The sequence below is a fragment of the Otolemur garnettii genome, unplaced genomic scaffold (genome assembly GCF_000181295.1).
Source record: "Otolemur garnettii isolate 467f Iridium unplaced genomic scaffold, OtoGar3 scaffold00001, whole genome shotgun sequence".
NCBI classification, from domain to species: domain Eukaryota; kingdom Metazoa; phylum Chordata; class Mammalia; order Primates; family Galagidae; genus Otolemur; species Otolemur garnettii.
Window position 1 is genome coordinate 40,489,036 of NW_003852396.1, and position 25,005 is coordinate 40,514,040.

General features: G+C 45.4%; 1 protein-coding gene across 1 annotated transcript in view; it reads right to left on the bottom strand.

The window, feature by feature from the left end:
- Positions 1–25,005, bottom strand: part of GALNT18 (polypeptide N-acetylgalactosaminyltransferase 18) — a 326,911-nt gene that overhangs the window by 50,250 nt on the left and 251,656 nt on the right. Inside the window, exon 7 of the mRNA XM_003781103.3 lies at positions 5,380–5,565. Within this exon, the coding sequence (XP_003781151.1) occupies positions 5,380–5,565 (186 nt within the window). The remainder of the gene's footprint in view (positions 1–5,379; positions 5,566–25,005) is intronic.

Sequence of the window (25,005 nt, forward strand, 5' to 3'; positions counted from 1 at the left end):
GTACTCCTTCCTGTCCCTCATTTCCCAAGTGCACAGCGATTCAGCAGCCATGGAGCAGAAATGGAAACACAAAGGGTAGAGAAGCCCCCACACTTCCTGTAGTCCCAGAGCAGACTGGAGAGCTCTAAGAACTCCTGGGCCTGCACCCCAGCTGCTCAACAGGGCACAGGATTGGCTGATGCCATAGCAGAGGATGCTGAGGGGTCCATCAGCAGGGGATCAGATGGGGACCTAGTGACGTCTCAGAAGATGACACCAGGGCAGGGATGGAGGCGGGGACCAGACAGGACAGGTGGTATCTCACAAGACACCAGCTTTATCACTGTGCCCACAGGCCTAACACTGAGCCTGAACTACATTGATGAGATGAGTTGAAAAATATGTAGGAAGTTGTGAACATGGGAACTGGCAGTAGATGTAATTGATTCCCATCCCCTGCCCCAAGGATCTGTTAAGTATTAACCCTTTACACTTCTCTGTACTTTATTCCTCATATCACAAAACTCTTTCCTTGGACCCCCTCATGTCTTCTCCCTTCACATTATAATTCCCTTTAAATGACTCCAGTTTAATACTGTGTCTCAGTTTTTATAGGAAGCCACTAAAAGAACCTGTTTCAGGAAGACCTCCATGTTTTCCTGAAATTCTGGGTTCCTCTGGGAAAGCTTTCTTTCTGTACTCAGGATCAGAGCAAAGCTTGTCTCCTGATTTATGATTTAATAAAAGATGAGAGAGAGAAAATCCATCAGGTGACCATCTCTACTTTAACTGCCAGGGAGCTCAAGAACCAGCCCTTTGTGCAGCTTCTATTTCTAAATATTAGATCTACTTCCCCTCCCTGTTTATTAACTGACTTTTGTCCTTCTGTTTTAATGATTCAGCACGTCTGCCCTGTGTGTTTACAGTAAATTTCATCAAACCTTTCTTTTAGGGCAGGGAGCATCCATTAAGAAATAAGCACTTTCTCAGAAAGGTCACTGTGGCTCTGATTATTCGAGAACAATCAACACATTTTCCTTTCCTGCCAAATATATAGTGTAGTGGGTTGAATGGTGCTCTTCTCCAAAATCCACGTCTACCTGCAACGTCTGAATGTGACTCTATTTGGAAATAGGATATAATTTTTGCAGGTATAATTAGTTCAGGATCTCAAGAGGAAATCATCCTGGATGTAGGGTGAGCCCTAAAGCTAACGACAGTATTCTTATAAGAGAAGAAGGAGAATTGGACACACAGAGGCCCAGGGAGGGGAAGGCTACACAGAGAGCGAGGCAGAGAATGGAGCCTGGAGCCCCGAGAAGCTGGAGAAGGTGAGGACGGGTTCTCCCTTCAAGATGCTGGTGGGAGCACAACTCTGCTGGCACTTGAAATTAGACTTCTGGCTTCCCGAACTATGAAAGAATAAATTTCTGTTGACTTCAGCCACCAAGTGCATGGTAATTTGTGATAGCAGCCCTAGGAAACCAGTAAACTTAGCCACATAAAAAGATGGCACGCAGTCACAGCATTCCTAACAGCCAAACCTAAAGAAGGGCTGCCGCTGAGCACCGTGGGAAGCCATCCCCGGAACCCAGCCTATCTTGGGGCAAGAGAAGCAGGGGGCAGCCTAGCGTTCCTGAACCTGCTTAAGAAAATATTGATTCTTCGCTGCAGGCCTGCCTTCTGTTTATCAATAAATAAACTGATTTTCTATTACAGTAGCAGGATACAAGAGCTAGAGGCTCCTTGGCCCTTTCAGAAGCTGGGGACTGAACGTAGTAAGGGAACAGGCGAGAGCCAGCTCGTCTCGGCACACGGCCCAGAGGGGGACTCGGCACAGGAAGCCACGAGCGGAGGATGTCTGCCCACTAGAGCTGCAGACAGAATGCACAGGGCGTGAATGATTACATTGACAAGAGCTCACACCTTCCAGTGCTTTCTATGTGCCAAGCACCGATCAAAGCCTTTACATATACTAACTTATTTAATTCTCAAGGCAGCTGCCTCGGCTGGCCCAAAGGGCTCCAGCTGTACATTTGCAGCTGGGGTGCTGTAGAGTAGACGAAAGGTTAAGTAAATTGGGAGCAGATGTGCCTGTGGCCGAGCAGAAGGTCCTTGGATGCCACCACATCAGGGGAGGCTGGCAAACTTCCTGGGCAACCCTGTAGAGCGTGCAGCATCCACACTTCCTCCCTCTTCTTCCTCTTTCAACTTATCTTTACCAAATGCCAGTGCATCGTATGTCAGCTGCTGTCCCAAATGACTGTGTACACAAACAGGAAGAAGTCACAGTCTTTGCCTGAAAGGAGGGTCTGGGAGATGCAGACAAGTGGATAGACTCTCTGCACACAGTGTGAAGCACGGAAGGAGATAGGAGGTGTTAGGGAGAAGAGAGGAAGGGCTTTGATCCATCTCACACGGTGGGGCAGCCAGGATGGTGGGCCGGGGAGCGGGTGAGCAAAGAAGGCTTCTTGGAGTAGGTGAAGCTTGAGGTGAGCTTGGAAGGATGAGCAGGATTCATTAAATCAGTGTTACCTAGACCCCCCTACCTGAACCATCCCCTGGGGAGCTTTACAGATTTGGGTAGAGACTGTTACAGGCAGTTCTTACAGTCCTCGTAGTCTGAGTAGACTCCAAAACAAGGAGGGGCCGGAGACAGGCAGAGGAGGGGCCATGGGAACCCGAGATGCCACGTCAACCTTGATTTTAAACACACTGAAGAGTCATTTAAAGATTTTAAGCACAGCATAGTTGCTTTGACTTTTTAAAGATAACTTTGGGTAACAGATTTGAAGGGGACAAGACGTGGGCCAAGGAACAAGTTGGAGGCTGTTGCCGGGGAAGAGATGGAGCCTGAACATAGATGCCAGAGGAGGCCAGGAAGGGAAGGAGGCCTCCCAGTGGGAAATGGGGGCCAAGAAAGAGAAAGCCTGAGGGGCGATGCTCAGTTTCAAGCACATGTGTCGGCGCAGATGGTGGCACCATGAATGGAGGCAGAGTGAGAACAGGAGCAGATTTGGGAGAAGAAAGATGTGTTGGTCAGTTTCAGCCTGAGTGCCTGTGGAGACACCAGGGGGAGATGGCCAGCTGGCAGTTGGAGATTTGGTTTGAAAGTAAAGGCAGAAGTCAGGGCTAGAGCTGTTAATTAGCAAGGCAACAGATGGGTGGCAGTCAAACCCGAGAGTAGATGAGGTTGTTCAGAAGGGTGGTGCACAGGTGTAATGCGGGTGGTTGGCCAAGGATGGATCCCCAGGGAGCACCCACTGGGGTTCACAGGAACCCACGGGAGTCAAGAATAATGGGAGAGAGGAGAGCCTAGAGTGTGGGATCACGGAGCCAAAGAACTACAGAGGTTCAGGGAAAGGGTGGAATCCTTAAAGTCTCCATGAAATTAGGCAGTGGGAGGCCCTTGTTGGCTTTGTCAAAAGCAGTTTTGATGAAATACTGGGGATGTGGCTTGAGAAGTGATTGGAAGGTTTGAAAGTGGTGACTCTCCACTGAAGTTTGATAAGAGAAGCAGAGGTGCTTAGAGACTTGGAGGGAACGAGTGTGTAGAGAGAGTTTTCCAGGAAGCACACTGGCTCTTTCCTTCTCCACTATGGCTTTATCCTGGACAATTGCCCCTCTCACCTGTCTTGTGTTCACTTTCCCCACCTATTTGATTTGGTTTGAACTGCCCCCTTGAGGAGCTACAGACACTGAGTTTCATCATTTTCCAATTATTTTCTCTCCCTCAGTTCTCTACTGTTCGTTGGGTTTCTGTGCATTTCAACATCTGTCAGCTGCAATGGGGAGCGGGCTGGGAGGTGTGCAGTTCTAAGATGCAGAGAGAAGGGGGGCCGGAGTGTGGACAGAATCTGGGGACCTGTGGTGCTTCCCTGGTGAGCTCCTGGGAGTTTCTAAGTGTTCTCAATATTTTTGCCTTCAGAGGACACTTACTGCAAGGCCCAGCTCCCTGTGTAGAATGCTGTGATCCAATGCCAGAGATGAGTCTGGAAGGCCCCACGGTTTCCCTAGAAACACTCTTGCTGTCAGGGATTCAATCCCAGGGCTGATTCATTGGGATTGGCTGCACCTGGCTGATATTCCGTCATTCTTCCTCCCAACTGCTGAAAGCTCACTGATAAGGAGAGTATGCAACCCAACCTACACCCCCTCCCCTGCAGTGGAGGGTGGCAGTGGCCTGAAAGCCCCCACTCAAGGCTTGGCCTATATTCTCACTCATCTAGCCAGAGCTACATGACTTTGGTAAATAGTTCAGGGACCAAGGCCTCATATGGAAACAAACAAAGATCAAACTTTCCCCATTAGAAAGAGAGCTGAGACTTTCAAAACGGTGCCCAAGGGGACACCACAGCCTTGAGAAGAAAGAAGGAGGTCATGCGGTCACAAGGAATGCAGCAGAAGCAGTGGACCCCAGCCAGACAGGCTGAGAAGCAGGTTGGAGTGCCATGGCTGGCATCTGCTGGGTTCTTTCAACTCAGCAGTCCAAGGTCTTTTCCACATGACACACAGCAAAGCTGAACAAAACCACTAGAGAAATATTGCCCTTTCCCTGAGACTTGTTGAGTCTAAGTGACTAGAGACAGTGACACTCAATAATGAGGCTCTGTGAAGGTTAAAAGCAGCTTAAAAGAATGTCCAGAACAATCCCTCTTCCTCCTTCCTACAGGAGCTCACCTTATCCCCATCTGTGTGGCTCATGGAATCCCAGAGGCATACAGACCTTCTTTATCACTCTGCTAAAGGTTCAATGGAGAAGCTTGGATCCACTTGACAAAAAGATGAAAATGCATTTGGGGAATTTATTCTTTTTTTTAGAGACAAAGTCTTACTTTGTCACCCTCAGTAGAGGGCTGTAGCATCACAGCTCACAACAACCTCCAACTCCTGGGCTTAGGCGATTCTCTTACTTCAGCCTCCTGAGTAGCTGGAACCACAGGCACCCACCATAATGCCTGGCTATTTTTTTTGTTGCAGTTTGGCTGGGGCCAGGTTCAAACCCACCACCCTCTGCATATGGGGCCAGAGCCCTACCCACTTAAGCCATAGGTGCTGCCCACATTTTGGGAATATGGACCTTAGGTTCTTTCTGATGGGGAAAGTTTGATCTTTGTTTGTTTCCATATGAGGCCTTGGTCCCCAAACTATTTACCAAGGTAATGGAGCTCTGGCTAGATGAGTGAGAATGTAGGCCAAACCTGGAGTGGAAGCATAAGAAATGATTTTAGAGCCTCAGGGATAGTCACTTCTCCTCAACCTGTAATAGATTTTTGAATGGAGAGACCATTCTAGCATGGCAAACAGGACTCTGGTTGTCTCATGGGTGGAAGAGTTTAGTCTCATGTTTTGTTTTTCCAATCAACTCCCAAGAAATTCACCCCCACCAGTGATTCCTACCTCTTGGGGTAAGTTCCATGCCATGTAGACATGGCTTTTAAATTCGTCCATCCAGACTTCAGCCACCCGGAGGGCATTCCTGCGGACGTGGGCAGTGAGGTCTTCCGTGTAGGGCTTGTGGGCTCGCTCAATGTGGGCAATCCTCGAGCAGGGCAGGACCTCCACGCTCCCACCACACTGCCACACCTACAGAAGACATGGAGCCATCCGTCAGTGTCTGGGGGTGGCTGCACCTCTGAACCAGGCCGCAGGTGACCGCTCAATGCGAGAATGAGTGCAGAGAAACCCAGGCCTCATCCCCTCATCTCCCCAGGCCCCTGTCTACTCCCACGGCAAGAGGAGTCATTGACTTATGTTTTGGGTCTTACTGCTGTGGATTTACCAGCAAGAAAATCAATGCATCTTCTTCCTCTACTCATGAGTCCCACCCACCAAAGAAGAGACCAGACATTCTGACAAGAGATTTGGGTTCTGCCTGCCCATAGGAGAGAAGTTAACAACCCCCTCCACGATCGTCTCTGCAGCGGTGCTGGACAGAGAGCAACCAGCAGGGAATCCATTTTCAAATGGATCACATGCACCTGGACAAGGATTAGAAATCACCTCAAAGAAAGAGCCAGACACCCTTCTCCTACCTCACCTTTATTATCCCCAAGTCCAAGTGAGGAAATGAAGACTAAAGAATGGCCCTTGCCCAAGGCCACACAGCTGCTCTTGAAGACAAAAGGATTTGTCCAATCCCCAAGCCCAAGGAAGAGCCAACACTTCCCCTGGGGTGACATACTTTGAAAGGACTTAGCATGTCCAAGGGGTGGCTCTGAGGAGGAGGGGGAGGCACTGACGGCCCCAGACTGTGCGCCTTCATTGCCATGACCTATCCATTCCGGGGATGGCGCTGATTTACGACGATTTACTCTGCTCAGATTTTCAATGAAAGCCTGTGACTACTGTGAATAAGTTATTGACAACACAAAGAGTCAGAGTAATTATTCTTTTTGCAGCTGGAACGGAGGCTATTATTTGACATATTTCAAAAACACAACACAGAACATGATTTGTAACAAAGCTCTTTTATTACGAGACCTGTTTCTCAAAGAGTCGGTTCACCATTTCACCTCAGAGTGGGCGCATCTGCCGCCATCCTAATGAGAACGGCAGCCCTGGCTCCCCCCTGGAGCCTTCAGACACACAGCACAAGGAGCGGTGTGACTCACTGTCTAGCCCTTCCTGCCATCCCTGCAGCCACCTCCCCTGTCCAGCCCGTCTCTCTCATCTGGACTCCGACACAGCCTTGGAACACCTGCTCTCTTTCTTCCTGTCTTCTTTCTCCAAGCTTTCCTCCACACAGCAGATGAAATGACCTTTTGAAGTTGCAAACTGGATACTTCCTCCTCTGTGCCACGCCCCCCAGCACAGCTGTCCCCACCCCCACCCCAGCTTGTGTTCCCTGATACCTTCTACACTGTAGCCATTCTGACATTTATTTCATTGGTTTACTTCTCCAGTGTGCGGTTTTTCTCTCGCCTCTGGACTTTTGCACAGGATGGTCCACCCCACCCTGACGGCATCCTCTGACCCATGCTTTGGGCATCAGTTTGCTGTCACTTTGCGGCAACCTCTTCGGCCAGGTTCACCTGGTGTGCCGCGTGGTCCTGCCTTGTCTTTCCCCAGGTTAGCACCATTGAAATCGTTTCCTTCACCAGCTCCTTCCCTCTTGCAAAATGATCTCAAGGTCTTCACTAAATTCTCCTTTAAACGTGTGCTAAATGGTGCTTGGAAGAGACCCTGGGTTTCTGGGAGAGGCGGGGCAGCTGGGCCCGGTGGGAGTTTGGCATTTGTTGCCTTTAAAAGCTCAGCTTTGCCATTAGTGGGAACCGGATTCAAACGTTACCTCTGCCATTTGCTGGTGTGTCACCTTTGGCAGGCGGCTTCCCTTCCAAGCCTCAGTTTCACCCAGTGGGAGGAGCCACGCAGTGTAGGGAAGGGTTTAACCCTGCGTCTGCCTCACTGTGTATGCTACATAGGTGGCAGTCATGGAAGGGAAAGCTCCATGGACGCCGGGACAGTGGCCCACAACCAAACCTCTCATCTAAGAAATGTGCATGTAAGCCCCTGCTGTAGTTCCCAGGCCCTGTCTGCACCTGTTATTATTATTTCATAATAATTATTACAATTGCTGCTACTTGGCCTCTCCCACCCACCTCTCCGGGGAGCACACAGGCTACAGAGGACAAGGGGGCTTCCTGAATGCCCAGCCTAGCAGAGAGAGAGGCACCCAAGACCCTTCTTCAGAGATGGGGAGCACTGGTCAATGCAGAGGTCATTTCCAGTCTCCTACGTGGAGAAAATGACAGCATCTTCCTTGAACACAGCCTTTAAGACCTTGCCAGGACCTGAGCTTTGAAGTGGATGAAGTCTACTTCACATGTTTACCCTACCATTTCTGGATACCACCCAATGACACTTTAGTAAGCAAGAGAAATCCTGTGCTCGCTCATCCCTGGGTAAGGAGTGCCTCACCCACCAATGGTTTCATCCAAGACAGGCATTCAGAAGTCTAAGCCATGGCTGATCTCATAGAGTCTGGGAAAGGAAATCCCCAGCATTTGGACCTCACAGAAGATGACATCACAAAACTTACATGAAGGTTTGGGAGGGGCACAGGATAAAGAGGGAGAGAAAGGGAGCAGGGCCTGGCACACAACATGTTCACAACTGGCATGAGATGGCAGGGCCCAAACCGGGTGGAAGAAAAGACAGGACTGTGCCACAGAGGCAGGGTTGCAGAACGGAGGGGGAAGGTGTGGACAGGAACACAGCTCCACATGGTGAGCTCTGGGCAGGTGGAGGGATGCCAGGAGGAGGGTGAGCAGGGAGCTGGGTGCCACAGGGGTGACTGAGAAAAGAAGACCAAAGGCTGGTCACAGAGAAGGCAGGAGAAGTCACAGAGAACAGGGGATGGGGAGCAACCACCAAGACATAGATCCTAGCTTTTACACAAGGTGAAGACACACACCAGGTCTCATAGGCAGCAGGGACACCAGATGGCCTCTCAGGTCAAGGCTGGCCCCTGTGGCTTCTGGATACCAAGTGCCATGTTTCTGGAGCACGTCACGTTCTTTCCTGTCTCTGTGTCTTCACTGCTGCTTCCGGGAATAATCTGCCCCTCCCTGATTGTTCCCCAGCTCCAGTGTTACCTTTCTTGGTCCACCCAGTCCAAAGTAGATCCCCTCTGGAGACATTTAGTGGCCGGCCCTTTTCTTTATAACATGTATCCTTTTATTTATGTATCTATTTTTTAAATATGTGTCCTCCAGACCCCATGCGATATGTGCCATGAAAACATCACGTCCGTGTGTTACCACTGCTTGTAGCAGCAGCTGCACTTAGAATATATTCAGCACGTACTGCTGGAATGAGAGACTCCAGTGACCTGGGAGCCCAGGGTTTTCACCAACTATAGAGACATGGTTTTAACTAGCTCAGCTGAATGTCCTAATAAAAGCCATAAACATAAAATGTGGACAGATTTTACCGAACACAATGACTTTCTTCAAACCCAAGTGGTTTTTCAGCAAATCTCTGACATTTAAGTGCATACTGCTGCAACCAAAGAGAGTTACTTTGGCTGCAGAGCTTAAATTAATGTCGTAAAACCCGGGAAGTCATCAAATGAGCACGGGCAATAGCAGGTGGCTTTGCCTTGTGGAACCAGGAATTCACTGGAGAGAGAGCTCCAACCTCAGAAATGTTTGCACATGTCTACACTGGAGCTGCTGGGCTTGGCCCCAAGATGTGACCGAGAACCTACAGCAGCTTGCAGACAACTATTACCCAGGGAAGAACAAAGTCACAATCACCAGCCCTTCCCAGGAAACCCTAATCTCGTTATCATTTCTATAAAGGCTCAAAGGGTCCAAAGCAGGCGGATCTTAGGGGCTGGTGCAGAGGGTCAGATCCTGGCTCTGTCACACATTGGCCTTTGACTTGTACCTGTCAATGGACATCAGTGGCCTTTTCTTTGGGAATAATGATTCCTGGGGAGGTTTGAAAGAAAGGCTATATATGAAAAGCTCCCATAAGCAAAGACAGGCTCGTAGTCCACACGAGCAGCATAGAGGGCTCTCAGGAAGGTCAGGTTCCTTCTCTGTTCCAGGTTGGGGAGCCGTTGGTACAAGATGACTCACGTCTTGTATTTGGCACGTATGTGAACAAGTCTTCCCCTCCCAAGGCTCAGTTTCCCCCAGCTGTCAAATGGGAAAAAAATATATCACTGGATTCAGTGATATATTACATCCCTTTACTTCTCACATTCTATGGTTTTGAGTTTTCTTGCCAATGCCTCCAGTGATGTCCAGTATTTGAGACACAGCTGATGGGGCTGTAAATCAAGTTGAAGTTGGGAGACAGGGGGGGAGGCAACAGGATGCGGTTAAATCGTCTCTCCTACTCAAAGACTCAGATCACTACACGGCCTAGGACAGGGATAGCAAATGAGTTTACCCCTGTGTGTTAAATCCACTCACATGTAAATGTCCTTCTGAACCACTGAGTCCAGAACGATTCTGAGGCTTTCTCCAGGCTCAGGAAAAAGCATGGCACAGTTTATTAGTTATGCTTGCCACAGGTAAGGGATGCAGGGTGGTGGCACCCCAACTTTGTGCTCGATAGCCATGTCCACAGGATCGCATCCCAAATTCTTTCCAACTTTTATCTCCTTGTGGCTCTGAATGAGCTCTTTGCTCTTGGAAAACTATTCCCATTGTTCTCTTAGCTCCGAAAGCCTCCTTCCTACTCTATCCATCCGGAGCCTGCCTGGCCCAGTTCCTCCCAAACTCTTGGAAACACATGATTTGTACCACTCATGTGGTCCTTATTTCTTGGCTTATGTGGTTAATTATCTTTTTATGTGTAGCTGTCTCGTCTAACTTGGCTGCAATAGCTGAGACAAGAGTGGAAAGCCAAAAGCAGCAGGCTGCAGGGAGGAAGACGAGGTGGAGGCGGGCTGGGGCTGAGGCCTGGGGAGAGTGGGCAGACGACCAGAAACTCACTCGCAGAGCATGGCGGGGTCAGACGCAGGCAAGCGAGGTATGGGGCGGGGCTGGGCAGGACACCCCTCTCCAGGCAGCCTTCAATTTTGTACCCTAAGCACCTCACCTCCCCTAGTCCGGGCGCAGCTTGGGAATAAGAAGGAAGACAGAGGCCATCAGCAAGCCAGGTCCAGGGCAGGGAGAGAGGCACAGAGGAGGAGCCAGGACACAGACAGTGTGTCTCCCCCCAAATGCATCTCACTCCTCCTCCCGTTAGTCTCCAGATAATACCCCTGAGAGCTGGCCCCTCCTAGTGCCTGCAGCCTCATCTCCTACCCTCTGCTGTCCAGTTCCAGCTTCTCTTAGTGCCCACGGCAGGCCACCTTCTTGGGTCCCTGTCTCCTCCCCGCTCTGTTCCCTTTCCTGGAATTCCCACACTCCCACCGCTCACACTTATTTGCCTTGCTAATTCCTACCTACCTTCCCCACCTGCCCTGATTTTTGTTATAACCCTCTGCTGTGCATTCTGGAATCCCCTGTATCTCCTCTTGCACGACATGTAGCATAATGCTGTGTGTGTGTGTGTGAAATGCACAGCCCAGTTTACGGCACATAATAGAAGGAACAACTATCGACCCGCCACCCTGCTTAAGAAACGGTGCTCCGGCAGTATCTTAGAAACTTCCCCGTGTTCCTCCTTACTCCCAAGGGCAAAGTAACCCATTATGCTGAATTTTGTTAATAATTTCCTTGTCATCAACCAACATTACACATTGTTTAGCTTTGCCTGTTGTTATATGCTGTATAAATGGAACCGTGTCATATACATTCTGCGACTGGCTTCTTGCTTCATTTATTTCCATCACCACAGTGTCCCATTGTATAAATATATAGTGATGGATTTACGTTCGCTGCTGTGGGTGGGCAGTCTCGTTTCCAGTGTTATGAATGATGCTCCTCGGAACATTCTCGTGTGTGTTTCCTGGCACCCAAGAGCGGGCATCTTTCCATGTATTTACACCACAGGGAAATTTCTAAAGCACACGTTATATACACATCCAACTTTTCCCACAAAAAGTCAAACTCTGCCCCGTTGTATATACCAAGGCGTACTCCCACCAGCATGGGTGACATTCATGTTGCTTCCCGTCCTTACCAGCATTTGCCATTGTCCAACTTCTTGATTTTTCCAATCTGACGGGCGTGAAATTCTTTCTTGCAGTTTTAATTTGCAACCTCCCCTGAAGACTAGTGAGAAGGAGCTTTTTTCTTTGTTTATGGGCCCACGATGCCAAACTGTGAGACAAGGCTCGTGTCCACCTTGCCCTCCTCAAGAAATCTCTGGGGCCTCCGGAGGGCCCGACGCACAACAGGTGCTCGGGGACCACGTTAATTGCATGAGTGAAGGATCCCGAGTTGGGCTTTAGTTCTGACTTATCCCCAATGAACTTTACTTGGTGTTCTTCCAGGTTCCCGAGGGCAGATATTTAGTTATTTTAAAGTATAAAGAAATATTTTTAAAATCTGCCCCTGCTCATTTTTCCATCAGACCCCACAGAAAAACACTCCCTGGGGATACAATTTCCCAGGCCCTCGTCTTACAATAAACACTCCTGAAGAGTCCACTGAACAAAATCGCTGCTTGGGGAAAATGATGCTTTTTCTTGGAAGGTATCCCTGAAGGGGTCTGAACGTTTGGGTCACCCCCCAGGAACACTTGAAGCAGTTTCTCTACTTGAGAGAGATCCTTCACAGCTCTTAGGAGGCAGCGGGGAGGTTCATCTGGCAGAATTCCAAGGACAGAAGCTAGACTGTACTGTCTGAAAGCTTTTCATGGAGAAAAACTTAAAAGGCTGTTTTGTCGGAACATGAGAATTGCTGAAACAGTTGCTTACATATAGGAAACCCAGGGGTAGCTCAGAGGGACGACAGCATGGAGTCATTCTCAGAAAACTGGCCCATCCCAGACAGAGCACCCGGCTCTGACTGTCAAGATTGGGCCACAGGAGTTCAGGGAAGGAAATTCCACGGGGGTTGCTTTGCAAACGGGTGGTCACTGAGTTAGAGGGCATCTCTATTAGTTCTGTCTAGGAGTGCTTTTTCTTGGTTACCTCAAATCTCAGATCAACCAACCAACTAACAGGCCTGATGACCACTGTTCAAACTCAGGCTGAATGGGAACTTGAGACAAGTGGGAAAAAGGAAGTGAGGGCCTGACTTACCCAGTGGAGTTGGGGAAACTGGTCCCTAAGGGAGTGCAGAGACTCCCATTGCTACTCGTCCCTGGGTGCCCCTCCACATCTCCCAGAGCCTCTCGTAGTCAGGACCACAAGAGCAACACAAACTGATGAGCTGAGAGAGGACACGACATCTGTCACTTTGAGGACAAGTGGGTGAATACTCAGTGTGTCTTTCCCATGCATACTTCTCCCCAGCCTGCTGCCTGCAGAATGTCGAAGCCAGGGTGACCTTGAAGTTCAAAGATGGTGAGCCTACCAGAGGAGCAGCCCAAGCCCCTAAATCATCACTTGGAGAAGAGCTACCCAGGTCAGCCTCCTACTCTTCAGGGGACTCTGACGTGAGCAGGAAATGAACTTTTCCTGCATTAAACTTCTAAAGTTAGAGGGCCATCATTGCTGTCTTCAAGGCTGCCAGTGTTTAAGCAGGCAAGGTGACCAGACGGGCAAGGTCCCTATAGGCACCAGTAACCACAGCTTCAAACTATTGTGTGGGGCTGTGGAAAGCCCCAGCTGGAGGGAGAGACTGGGCGTCTGAAAGGCGTCTGCCTCCCAATTCTAGGTGATGAGTCCATTCCCAACATGCCTTCACCAGCGGCTGAGAATACAGACAATGCCCCAAGGTGAGGGAGGGAGGGAGCTGCAAGGGGCAGGCATTAGCACCCCTACATGTCAGGCTTCCTTGAGACTTTGGCTCAAACTCAGAACCACAGCAGAGGGAGGAAAACCAAGGGAGAAGCCAGCTAGGGTGGAAAGGAAAGGCCAGGCTTGAAGATGACCCTCACACGCCTCCTCAGAAGCCACAGACAGCAGCCGTCTGGCGGCTCCACTAATACAAGAGTGACCCGGCTGGTGAGGCCAGGGGACATAGAATCTAGACAGGGCTGACCCTGCTGCATGAGACTGGAAGGCAGACCAGTCCAAGTCCAAGCGCGACAGAACCCAAACCCTCCAGAAGCCTCACACTCAGACGGAAGGAAGTGTTAGCTATGTTCCAAATCAAGGTCCCATTGACACTTGTGCTGTCTACTCTAATCGCTTCTTTGCTTTGAAATAAGATCTCTGGCCCCCATTACTGTCACGGGTGCTGCCAGAGAATGATAATGAACTTAAATGTTACAGGGATTCAGGGAGCAATTTTCTAAAATCCAAATAAAAACCTTCCCATCCCTCACCTGAGAGTCATCTTTCTCAGGTTTGGAGCCCTCTCTGGCAGGCTAAGTCCCGTGGATTGCCGAGGAGCCTTCCCTGGGGGATGTGCTCACTCTACCCAGCTGCTATTCAAAGTGCATCTCCTGGACCATGTTTGATTTAGACTTTGCTATATGGAGACGAACCACTTACTCATTTAAAGTGTTTCCTTTTTTATGTCTTTAATCAGTGCCTGTTTCTTTCCTCTCCCTGAAGCTTAATCTAATCAGAAGCAAATCCCACACATATGAATGGCTCATTAACATGTTCCAATCAAATTCAAATTGGCTGTCCATACCAGATGTCCTGCGCCGCCCCCCCCCCCAAAGGGAGACACTGGCCCAAAGAATGGCTCTTTGAGCCAGTGTCCAAAGAGCATTGCTGTGATAAGCTAGGAGGGTCCTTTCTGGATCCCAGGGTGGATACACTCTGTCACACCCCCCAGCACAGTGGGGCCCTCTGATGACAGGTAGCTGATGTGTCACTGAGATGGAATGAGGGGAGACGTTAAAGGGCGGGTGCAGACATTAGAGGGTGTCTGATGTCTATGTGTCTGGCTCAAGTGTCATTTCCAGGGACTTGGCCCAGTGAGACCCTTGAGGTTATCATTCAGATGACACAAATGAGGCTGAGATACTGAACACTCTCCCACTCCGAAATGGTATTGGTTCGAGGGGCATCCCTCTGACTTGATTCAAATTCAGCTTATGAAAGCTGGTATGTTAGGTCTTGTCCTAAAGCGATTTCCCTTTTTTATGCACATCAAAATGAATCATTAGCTAGGGCAGCCTCACAGGTATCATCTCTGAAAGTCACAGCACACTTGCACGGAAATAAGATTCATAAAAGAGATCAGCACTGGAGCTGAGGGTAACCGAAGGGGGGAATCTAACGGATTATGTCCCATCATTCTCCAGGTGAGCAAACAGGTTCAAGAGCACACGCTAATTTAGAAGGAGAGTGAGAAAGGGATCAGGAGCCTGCTTTATGGGAGACAGGAGGTGCAGGCCCCTGGCCCTCCGGTCAGTCTTGGCCAATTTTACGTTTCCCATTTGCTGGATTGGTGGCTTTAGGCAATTCATTCCACCTTCTGACATTTGGTTTCCTTGTCTAGGAAATGGAGATCGACATGATAAATTCTAAAAATAGTTGTTGGAAGAATTAAATGAGATAACATGTATAGAGCGTTATTTCAACATTTGGCATAAGGATAGAGTCCACTGAGTATTAGCTATAATTATCAACCCCCTAAGATTCCACTGATTCCATGATTCACCCCTGCTACATAACAGCTTCTCAGGGCAGGAGGTAATACACCACATTTCTCTGAGCTCAAGATTTATATATCCAACTGCCTATGAGTCACCTACACGTGTGTGTCTCTCCGGCATCTCAAGCTTACCATGTCCAAAACAAAGTCCTTGATTTCCTCCCCTGCCTCCCATCTGTCCCTCCGTCTTCCCCTCATCCACCTAATAGCCTATGCCTGGAACCTGCAATTCATCTATAATTATCTCTCTTCCTACCCCTTCACATTCAATACATCAGCAAACACAGTCAGTTCTACCCCAAATATAGCTTGATCTAATCACTTCTCTCCATCTGCACAGTCAACTCAATGGTCCAAATCCCATTATCTTCATGTGGACACCTCCATCCAGAGCTTCCTGACCAATCTTTTTGCTTCAACCCTGTTGTCCTCCACTCCTTCTTCTAGAATTATAAATCAGACCATGTCTCTTCTGTTTTAATTCAACAATTATTTATTGTTATGTATGTGCTAGTCATGGTTGCAGGAGATGGATATTTTGTCACTGAACAAAACATAAAATCTCTAACTTACTTGAATTAATTCTGTTTTTTTTTTCCTTTGTGGCACTTCCTATGAACTGAATTGCATCCCCCCTCCCCAAGTTCATATGTTGAAGCTCTAACTCCCCAGGTGACTGTAGTGGAGACAGGGCCTTTGAAGAGCTTATTAAATGCACATAATACCATGAGTACATGGACCATGTGTCCAAGTTTTCCTGGGACAACACTAGTCTATACCTGTCATTTTGTTATTAGCAGCACCTCCTTTCACTCGCAAAAGTGTCTGGTTTGAGTAATACATACACGTTATTTCTTTAGATATGTCAAATTTTTAAGGCACAACCTGATTTCAGAAACACTGAAATCCCAAATAAGTACCTGTCTGGAAGTCATGGTACTATTAAACGTTTCTCTCCCCTAGTCCAGAATGTCTTCACATGACTACAGTTCCAGTGCAGGGAAAATCTTGCAGGTCTTCAGGCCCCTTACCTGCTGATGCCCGGCTCTTGGAGCAGGTGTGATGAATTAAGCAGAGCATACTCCAGTGGTGCCCGGCTGCCCACTGCCCACTGCATGCTACACCGAGTGAGCAGACAAAGAGACCCGGCCCTGTCTCTTGGACTTTCTCAAACTAGACAGAAAGATAGAGACAGGACCTACAGGAGTAAAGGATGTTCTTGGGTCATTTACACCAGGGGTTAACTCTTTACTTTCAGGGCTGATTTTATAGGCAGGTAAGGCTTGCTTTATGGAAAAACTTGTGTCCAGGGTAATTTCTGGAAACCAGTCCCCCCAGCACTGGCAAAACGTACTTCCAGGGACCCTGCACAGCTTTACAAAGCAGAGGGCATTTATGCTCCATGTCTTTGGCTCCCCTTCTGCAATCTCGGATTTACCAGTACCAGGTCTTGTCAAAGAAAAATGGCAACAGGATCTAGAGAAGGGGAAGGGGGAGGAGAAGAAGCCCGTGTACCCCGTTTCCACCAGTCACTCTGAGGAGCTGATTCTGGCCTCGTGTGGTGGTCCCTTCTGGGAAAATTAGAGCCACAGTGGAATGGTGGCTAAGAAGTTGCTTTCCAGGGTCTGATGGAAACCAGCAGGCCAGCTCAGAAAGGGGAGACAAAACACAGAAAAGGAAAAAAACAGGTGAGGAGGAATGACTCTCGGGGGCTTTAACATAGGTTGCTGGTTCCCACGTTTCTTTGGATTTTGTTTTTTCTTTTTTTCCGAATTTAGGAAATTCAACACTGCTACGTTACTGTTATCTCATCTCCAGTCTATAATCAAATTTCAGCAACTGTCCCAATTACTGCCTTTTTAGCTATTTTCCTTTCTGGTTCCAACTTATTCAAAAATTGCCTTCAGGGCAACTCTCCAAACCCTTTATCAGTTGTGACCTCTTCCAGGCACTTGTTCATCTCTTCTCTATGACTCCCTCACTGGGCATAACAGGGACAAAAACCTACGTGTGAAGACCCTTCCAGAGTAAAATTATACTTGGGTCCTCTTCTTCCACTCGCCACCATTTCTAGCTAATTGCTTCATTATGTACTTTTTAAATCTTTTTGTTCTTTAGGGATTAATTTTGCACTTATCTTCACTAACCGTAAAATTTTAAAACGTACTGTTAAACCGGGACCGCTCAGCCCTGGCCTGTAATTGCAGAGTCACTCCGAGGCTGGTGTGCTAGGAGATAACACACTGCGGCATTCCGCCCAGTGTTTCCAGATGTCTTCTCAGAGCCACTCAGTGGGGCACAACAATTGGGTCTGGGCTGGCTGCATGGGGTGACAAGATTCCCTTATACAGTGAGATCACAAGCCAGGGAAGACCCTCAACCCCCAGAGGTTTTGGCCTCATAGGCCTCTGGTTGCTCAGACCTCAAAAGCCCTGGAGATTTCAGGTCCCAAGGTTCTAGGAGCAGGGCTACCTACGGCTGACCACCTAGAAGGAAACAAAAATTTCAACCATTCGCTTACGGTCAAGTCCATACTTTCCCAAGGTTCTGGCACTTGCCTTCTGCCTACAAGCTGGACTCGATCACCAATGGCCTCCCCCCTGCCTCCTCTCCATCTCCACCCACTCCCTCCTTAGCCCTTGGAAATGTGTCTTCTGTCGCCACCATGACGCCACCATCTCGGCCAAGGATCTTTTTTCCAGGCCCCCTCTTTCCACTTGCTTTCTTCTAGCACAGGCTGGTGATTTCAAGGCTTTGAACTGTGCTCAAATCCAGGCTCTTTTTCTCTATGGGACTTGGGTAAGCTACTCAACTCTCTGAGCCTCAGTGGTCTCCCCTGTAAAATGAGAGTAGAAATTCTGGCTTCTGGTAGTTCTTGGAAGGAATTAATGACATACAGCATAAAACAGACTAGAATATAAGCTCTGTGAGGATAAACCTAACTTACCTCATTCAACACTGCATACCCAGTGCTTGGCATAGTGTCTAGAATCGAAGATCCTTCATAAACATTTATGAAATAAAGGCACGAACCACAGAATAAATGTTCAATAAGTGGTAGCTATTCTTATGAATATTCATGCAGGTGTGGCTACTGCAGCCCTGAAATGCTACCTTCCCCTGACATCTGTGACGTCCTACTAATCCAGCTCCTATCTTTCCAGCTGATTCTTTCTGTAACCAAGGACATGACCCTGCCACTCCCCCATCTTCTATTTCCATGCTCAATTCTAAGATTTCTTCTCTTTTTAAAAATGGGTACACAATGGGTAATCCTATTGTCTCACCTCCAAGGGTTTTTTAAAATTTTCCCTTTACTTTTAGTTACGTAGTTGTAGCTTTCTGTTGAAGTCAGGATGTGGGTATTACATTTCTCGGTTATCTTAATGCCAAGTTCATGTACAGCAGCATAATATATGTTCACTGTATTAATAGATGGATGAATAATGCAAGCTTTCTTTCCACTGTTATTTCTAATTCCAAATTTCCCGCATTTCCCCCATAAACCAACCCTCTTTCTCAAACTTCCCTTCCTTAGCCAACAGCACCCCAAACCTCCCATTATCTGTATTTGAAATATCAATGCCATCTTTGTCAGACCTTTAATAACTCATTTATATGAACTAGGGAAGACTAGGTTACCTCCAATAATCACCCAATTATTATTAAAATCCAACAGAGCTAAGGAACATGTGGACAACACCTTAGCTAAACCTTTGAGTCACTGGGCTTCAAATTCTCTTAGGAAGTATAAGGGTCTGCAAGCTTGAGATCTGTGTTTGATGCCTTTTAAAATTCTTGGCCTCAGAAGACCATATGGCTAAACACCCATTCCACTGTACAACCATCAGTCTCTGTAGGCTTGACCCCAACACAGTAGCTGAAGGACAACGCCAAAGAGATTCCAATTCACGATGAACCAACGGCAGGGTGTGCACACGTGCATGCACCCACACACTCACACACACATTTCACACACAGGGATGTCTTATTCCAAGCTCTCAGGTTGTTCTGAACTACAGCTCCAGCTGGCTTGGGCCAATCCTAACATTTAGAAACAACTGGAGACTAAAATCCAATTTAAGGTATTTCATTTTCTCTGTCTCCAGACATGGCAAATAAAAGAATCTCCTTGCAACTCTTCTGTGAGATGTTGCATCTGGTGGTTTTCCGAGATCCTTTTAGCTGAACAGAAACGCTGATCCCTGCAGCGTTCCTTCCCAAGGCTCTCTAACTGCGTGGGCAAACACTAGTTGCTTTACCAGAAACTGTGGTATCCATGTTTTTAATTAACTTCCTGGTGGCTAGCTGAGACCAGCCATGATGCTAGCGGTGAGCTGAGATTACTCACAGCCCTGAGCCCAAGGCCTCTGGGGAGAACCATGTAGTTTGTCCTGTGCTTTAGCAACATGTGTGAACCTGCACATATCACCCTGCCTGGCCTGCTTTCACTGGTAATTTTAGCAAAGTTTCTAGCACTTTAACATTAGATATATATATTTTTTAAGTCTCAAATAATGCTGATGATTGTTCTAGACAATTGTTAGGGACCCTTCTGCTTCTCCTCTTTCTCGTTTGTCTCTGGCTCCCTGGACCTAGCCTTCTGACTTTCTGTCCTGGCTCCTCTCATTTGGCACTTTCTCAATCTATCTCCTTTTGGACTCTGGACTCTGGCTTTTGGCTCAGATCTGGACTCTTGTACTTCCTCTAGTTCCGAAGTCTCCTGCAACCTCTAAGGAAGAGATCTGATCCAGGCCTCCTCCCTCCGAGAGATCTAGGTTGAGCCATCAGGCACTGAAATGGTACTGTGATCATTTCCCAAAGAAATGCTGGCCTGGATTAGTTCCTGAAGTTAAACTTTATGCAGTTAATGATTTTAAATCCTGAAGGTAGACGTGGGTGAACAACAGTACACAATGATTAAGGCAGGAGCCTTGAAACCAGGTGCGCCAGTTATACTCTTGAGTGATCTTGGTTAAGGAGGGAAGTTATTTAACCTAATTTCCTCCAGTTTTCTAATTTGCAAAATGGAGATAACAATCGGGGCCTCACTGGGCTCATATAAAAATTAATAAGACAGTATGCACAAAGTGATTGGCAAATAGCATACAGTAAAGAGAGTTCCTCCTCTTATTATCACTAACATTATTACCATCATCTTCCAAACTGGTGGCTGAATACTGACTACGGGATCGTCAGCCATGCTGCCACCGACTGTGCAGCACTGACTGTGCACCGGCTCTCTGGAGCAACGATGTGCTTCTGTGGCTCAAGAGTTTATGTCACTAACCAAATCTCAGACGTCTCAGATGTTGGTGGTCCAATGTTGGTAACCAAGGAAAGGCTTGTTTGAACTCTCCCAGCTCCACGTCATCTACCATAAGTGTCCCTTCTCCATTTACTCAAGTTACTGTGGAAAATATTGGGCACACCAGGATGAGTTAAGACCCCACTAGAGGCTGCCTTCTAGATTGCCAGTAACCAGTTGCTTCCCCCCACATCTGATGGCTCTACCTTATCTCATCTTCAGACGAGAGCTCACTAAACCATTAGCATCTATTCCTTTGGCTTTTTAATGGTTCTAATACATGCAGCTTATATTGAATTGATAACTGTATCCCTTACAGTTTTCACCCACTGTTCACAGCTCTGACTTTCTGAAATATATAGATTTTTTTTATATTCAATTCATCTTTAAATCCCAAACCTGTTCATTGAGCACATACTAGGTTTTGGGAATCATTATGAAAATTAAGTAGCCACAAATCCTAACACCAAGTATTTTAAAGTCTAGCCAGGAAAGAAGAGGGAACAATGATATTTGTATCTTTCACAGATCTTCCCAACCTATGAATCCAAGACTTTTCCCTATGATACACAGTTTGCGAGACTAAATCCACCCTGTGGACTTACAAACATAATATTAATACAAAGCTTATATAATTGAAATTATATGATGTTAGTACATGAATAGAGCAACAGTAACAGTTCCAGATTAATGGAACTGGAATGGAAAATCCAGAAACAAACCCACATATATGTGGCAATTCAGTGTACAATAAAGGCAGTATTACAAAGTAGTGAGGAACAGTTGTTATTTTAAATAGGAGATGTTAGGATAATTGGTTGGCCATGACAAATTAGACATTGGATCCATTCCTCACACCTTGTACAGAATCAATTCTGAATGAATCAGAGATTAAAATGTAAAAAATGTAATTATATAAATATTAGAAGAAAACACAAGTGAATTTATAACCTGGGAGTGAGTAAGACTTTCTAAGGCTAAAATTTGGAAGAAAGAATTTAAAAAGACTGATATATTTGCTTATTTACATTAAAAACAAAACAAGGCCATAACCAACAACAACAAGATGGCAAAAACACCAGAAGCACAATCAAAAGACAAACAACAAACTAGGAGAAAATCCTTGCAATTTGGATGATAGGCAAAGCATTGCCATCCCTAATGCGTAAAGACATGCTAAAAATAGAGAAGAGACTAACGGCCCTGTAGGAAAGTGGGTCAAACCTACGAACAGCTCACAGAAAAAAGAAATGCAAATGGCCGTCATCATATGAAAAGCTTTCCAACCTGATTCTTAATAAGAGAAATGCAAATTAAAACTCTTCTGAATGCCATTTCTCATCTGTCAGATTGGCAAAAACCCCAATATTGCTCAAGATACTTTGTTGGGATGGCTATGAGGAGACAGACATCTCTGTCCTCCTTGTTGGGAAACCACCCCCCCTCTGGAAAGAGATTTGAAAACATCTAGCAAAATTACATATGAATTTACCCCTTGACTTCACAATTCCACTTTTAAGGCTATGATCTTTATGATTCCAAAGATAACCAGGAAAAGTATGAAAAAATGCATATTAATTCTCACATATGTCCTCAAAAGGAAACGGGTAGAATAAATATTAACCGTCCATGCATTTGAGTACTATGCAACTGTCAAAAAGGAATGAGGACCATCTCTGTATACTATTGTAGAATGACTCTCAGAAAAGATATATATAGTAAAGAAGCCAAGATAATAAAAGTATGCAAGGTATACTATCTATCATTCATCTAAGAAAGGGAAGATGTGATTATATGTACACATTTCTCATATTTTTTTTTAAAGTATAGGTAAAACAAGCAATCAGAAGATGAATATTCATATTAGAGGCAGTGAGGAAACAGGCTGAAGAGGACAAGGATAGAATGTTGACCTGACTGCAAATACCTTATTTTATAGGTTTGACTTTGGAATCATATAAATATTTACATAATTTTAAAAAATTAAATATAACTTGATGTGATTATACAAAATTAAATATAGCAAAATCAAAAATACACAAATGAACCTGTTTAGTATGTTGGCAGGACAACTATACAGAGGAATGGTTGTAGATGACTTTAAATCACAGAGAGGAATGGTTCTAGATGACTTTAAATCACAATAATTTGTATATCTCAGTGAGATATAACCTAAGAAAGAAATGGAAAAAAGTTATCTGGTTTTAGTTATCATATTTTTGTTAATAGTGTAGGTCTTAGGATGCTGAACTAGTTGTAGATATCCTGAGGAGTAAAATAAACAAGCATTTAGGTTGGTGTCATTAAGAATGAGAATTTTTGGTATGGAAGAAATATAGTTGTAAAATTGATGACCTTAAGCAAAATTCTGTTTTCCTACATTTGAATCAGAAAGATCATCATGAATGCCTGAAGAATTTTGTCTCTACAAAAATAATGATAATCATTTCTAGCTCTGACTATTGTAAAGACTTAGAAACATGGGCCAACCCCAGTAGCAATGAGCGCCCCCAGTGGCCAAATTGTTAAATACCATTTCTCACTAAAAGTAAGGGGGCGGGGTGTTCCCTTAGGGAAATAGCTGATTATAGATGTGGAGCAGGAAACTTGGGAGATGAGTCTGGAACATCCCTCAGGTCAGGGAAGACATTAAAAGTCAGAAGAACCCAGGAACAAATGTCAATAAGCTCCCAATGGCCAATAGTGGGGAGTGTGCAAGTCAAAAAGGATAATAAATGTCACGAATGAAATATACTGAATATATTTAAAATTATAATTTTATATGGATGCTGAAAAACTAATTGGTCCCCTTTAAAGGATGATTGAGAATCAGTTAATTATTTTTAAAGCTGTTATAGAAAGAACTGTTTATTCTGACGTTTCCAAATAAACTTTGTTCTTCTGGGTAACCAAGGAATGGATTATTGTAAATATCTGTACAGAAGTTATTCCAGCTAGTGAATGAGGAAAGAAAAATAAAATAAAAATATGACTATTTTGCAACCCCTAATGAATTACCGAAGCTAGGCAATAATCAGCCATGACTGCTAGTATCACAAATGGAGCGCCAAGTAGACATTATGTACCTTGTGATGGAAGTACACAAATATCGTTCATGAAATATCTTTGCTACAAAATTGAACCTAAATCTCTTGATCTCACTACCAATTTAGAAGAAATATACAGGACAGAAGGGCATGTTAAATGACAACAGGAGGATGGAATCAGGAAACTCTAGACTGTGAGAGTCTCTATAGGAAAAATGACCTGATCTCTTTAAAAATGAATTGCAAGGAGTTGGGGGGAGGGAAGAGATGGAAAGAAAGAGAGAGTCTGTAGATTAGTAGAGACTTGGAAGATGTATTAGCCAAACAAACTGTAAAACAAAACAAAAAGATTATGAAAGAATTAGGGAAATTTGTACACACTGAATATATTTGATGGTATTATAGAATTTCACACTTTCAGGACTGAAAATGGTACTGTGGTCATGTTTTTTTTTTAATATTTTTTGATGAAATGATACGACATCTGGGATTTGCTTCAAAATAACTGGAGGTGGGGGAGGATTAAATATGGGGAGAGATAAAACCAAATTGGCCATGAATTAATAATGTTAAAACCGGGGTGAATGCAGGGAGGTTTATCAGACTACCCTCTCTATTTTTGTATATATTTGATATCATCTGCAATAAAGAGTTTTTACCAGTCTCATTCATGATAAAGTATCTGGAATATGAAGAACAATACCTTAGATATTATATTACTTGTTTTAGAGGACAGTTGGACCCAGGTTAGATATTATTTTTGTAATATCTAACAATATGTTAGATATTATATTACTTGTTTTAGAGGACAGTTGGACCTGTCCTATTAGGGTGACCCTGTCATGTGTAATTCTTGGAACTATGGAGTCTGACCTTTGGAAGCTAAGGGATGTACATATATTCCAGATTTGGTTAATTGTTAAGCTTTCACTCAGGACTTTAAATCTTGGTGAATGTCACCAAGACCTAAGCAACAATATCAGGTATCCAGTGGAATTAATGGTATTATCCTAAATAGACTCTCATTACTATATGGCTTTGGCTATAGTTTCTGTTCTTCAGCTATCCTTGATTTTGCTTATTTTCTGAATCTGCTTCTTTGAGAAGCAAATTACTTCTTTGAGATACCTTATGGCCTTTCAATAAATTCCTTTTCTCTTTATCATCAGTCAGTTTTATTTGCTTACGACATATATTCTTGGGTATCATAAGAATAAGAAGTTAAGCAGGACTATAATACATATAAATTCATGCATGCTTTAAAATTTAAGGCACTATATAAAATGTATAGTAGTACTTTATGTACATAGGTATTTATGTTTATAATAAAATGATCATATGTTTTATATAGAGTACATAATAGTTTACGAAGTATTTAATTTCTTATTATCTTTATTGTTAAAAATAATAAGTAGGATAATCAGATAATAAAACATAAGAATAAATTAACTTTTTTGGCCAAAGTAACATTTTAAATCATATACCATGTTTCCCCCCAAATAAGACACTGTCTTATATTTATTTTTTCTCAAGAAGACACACT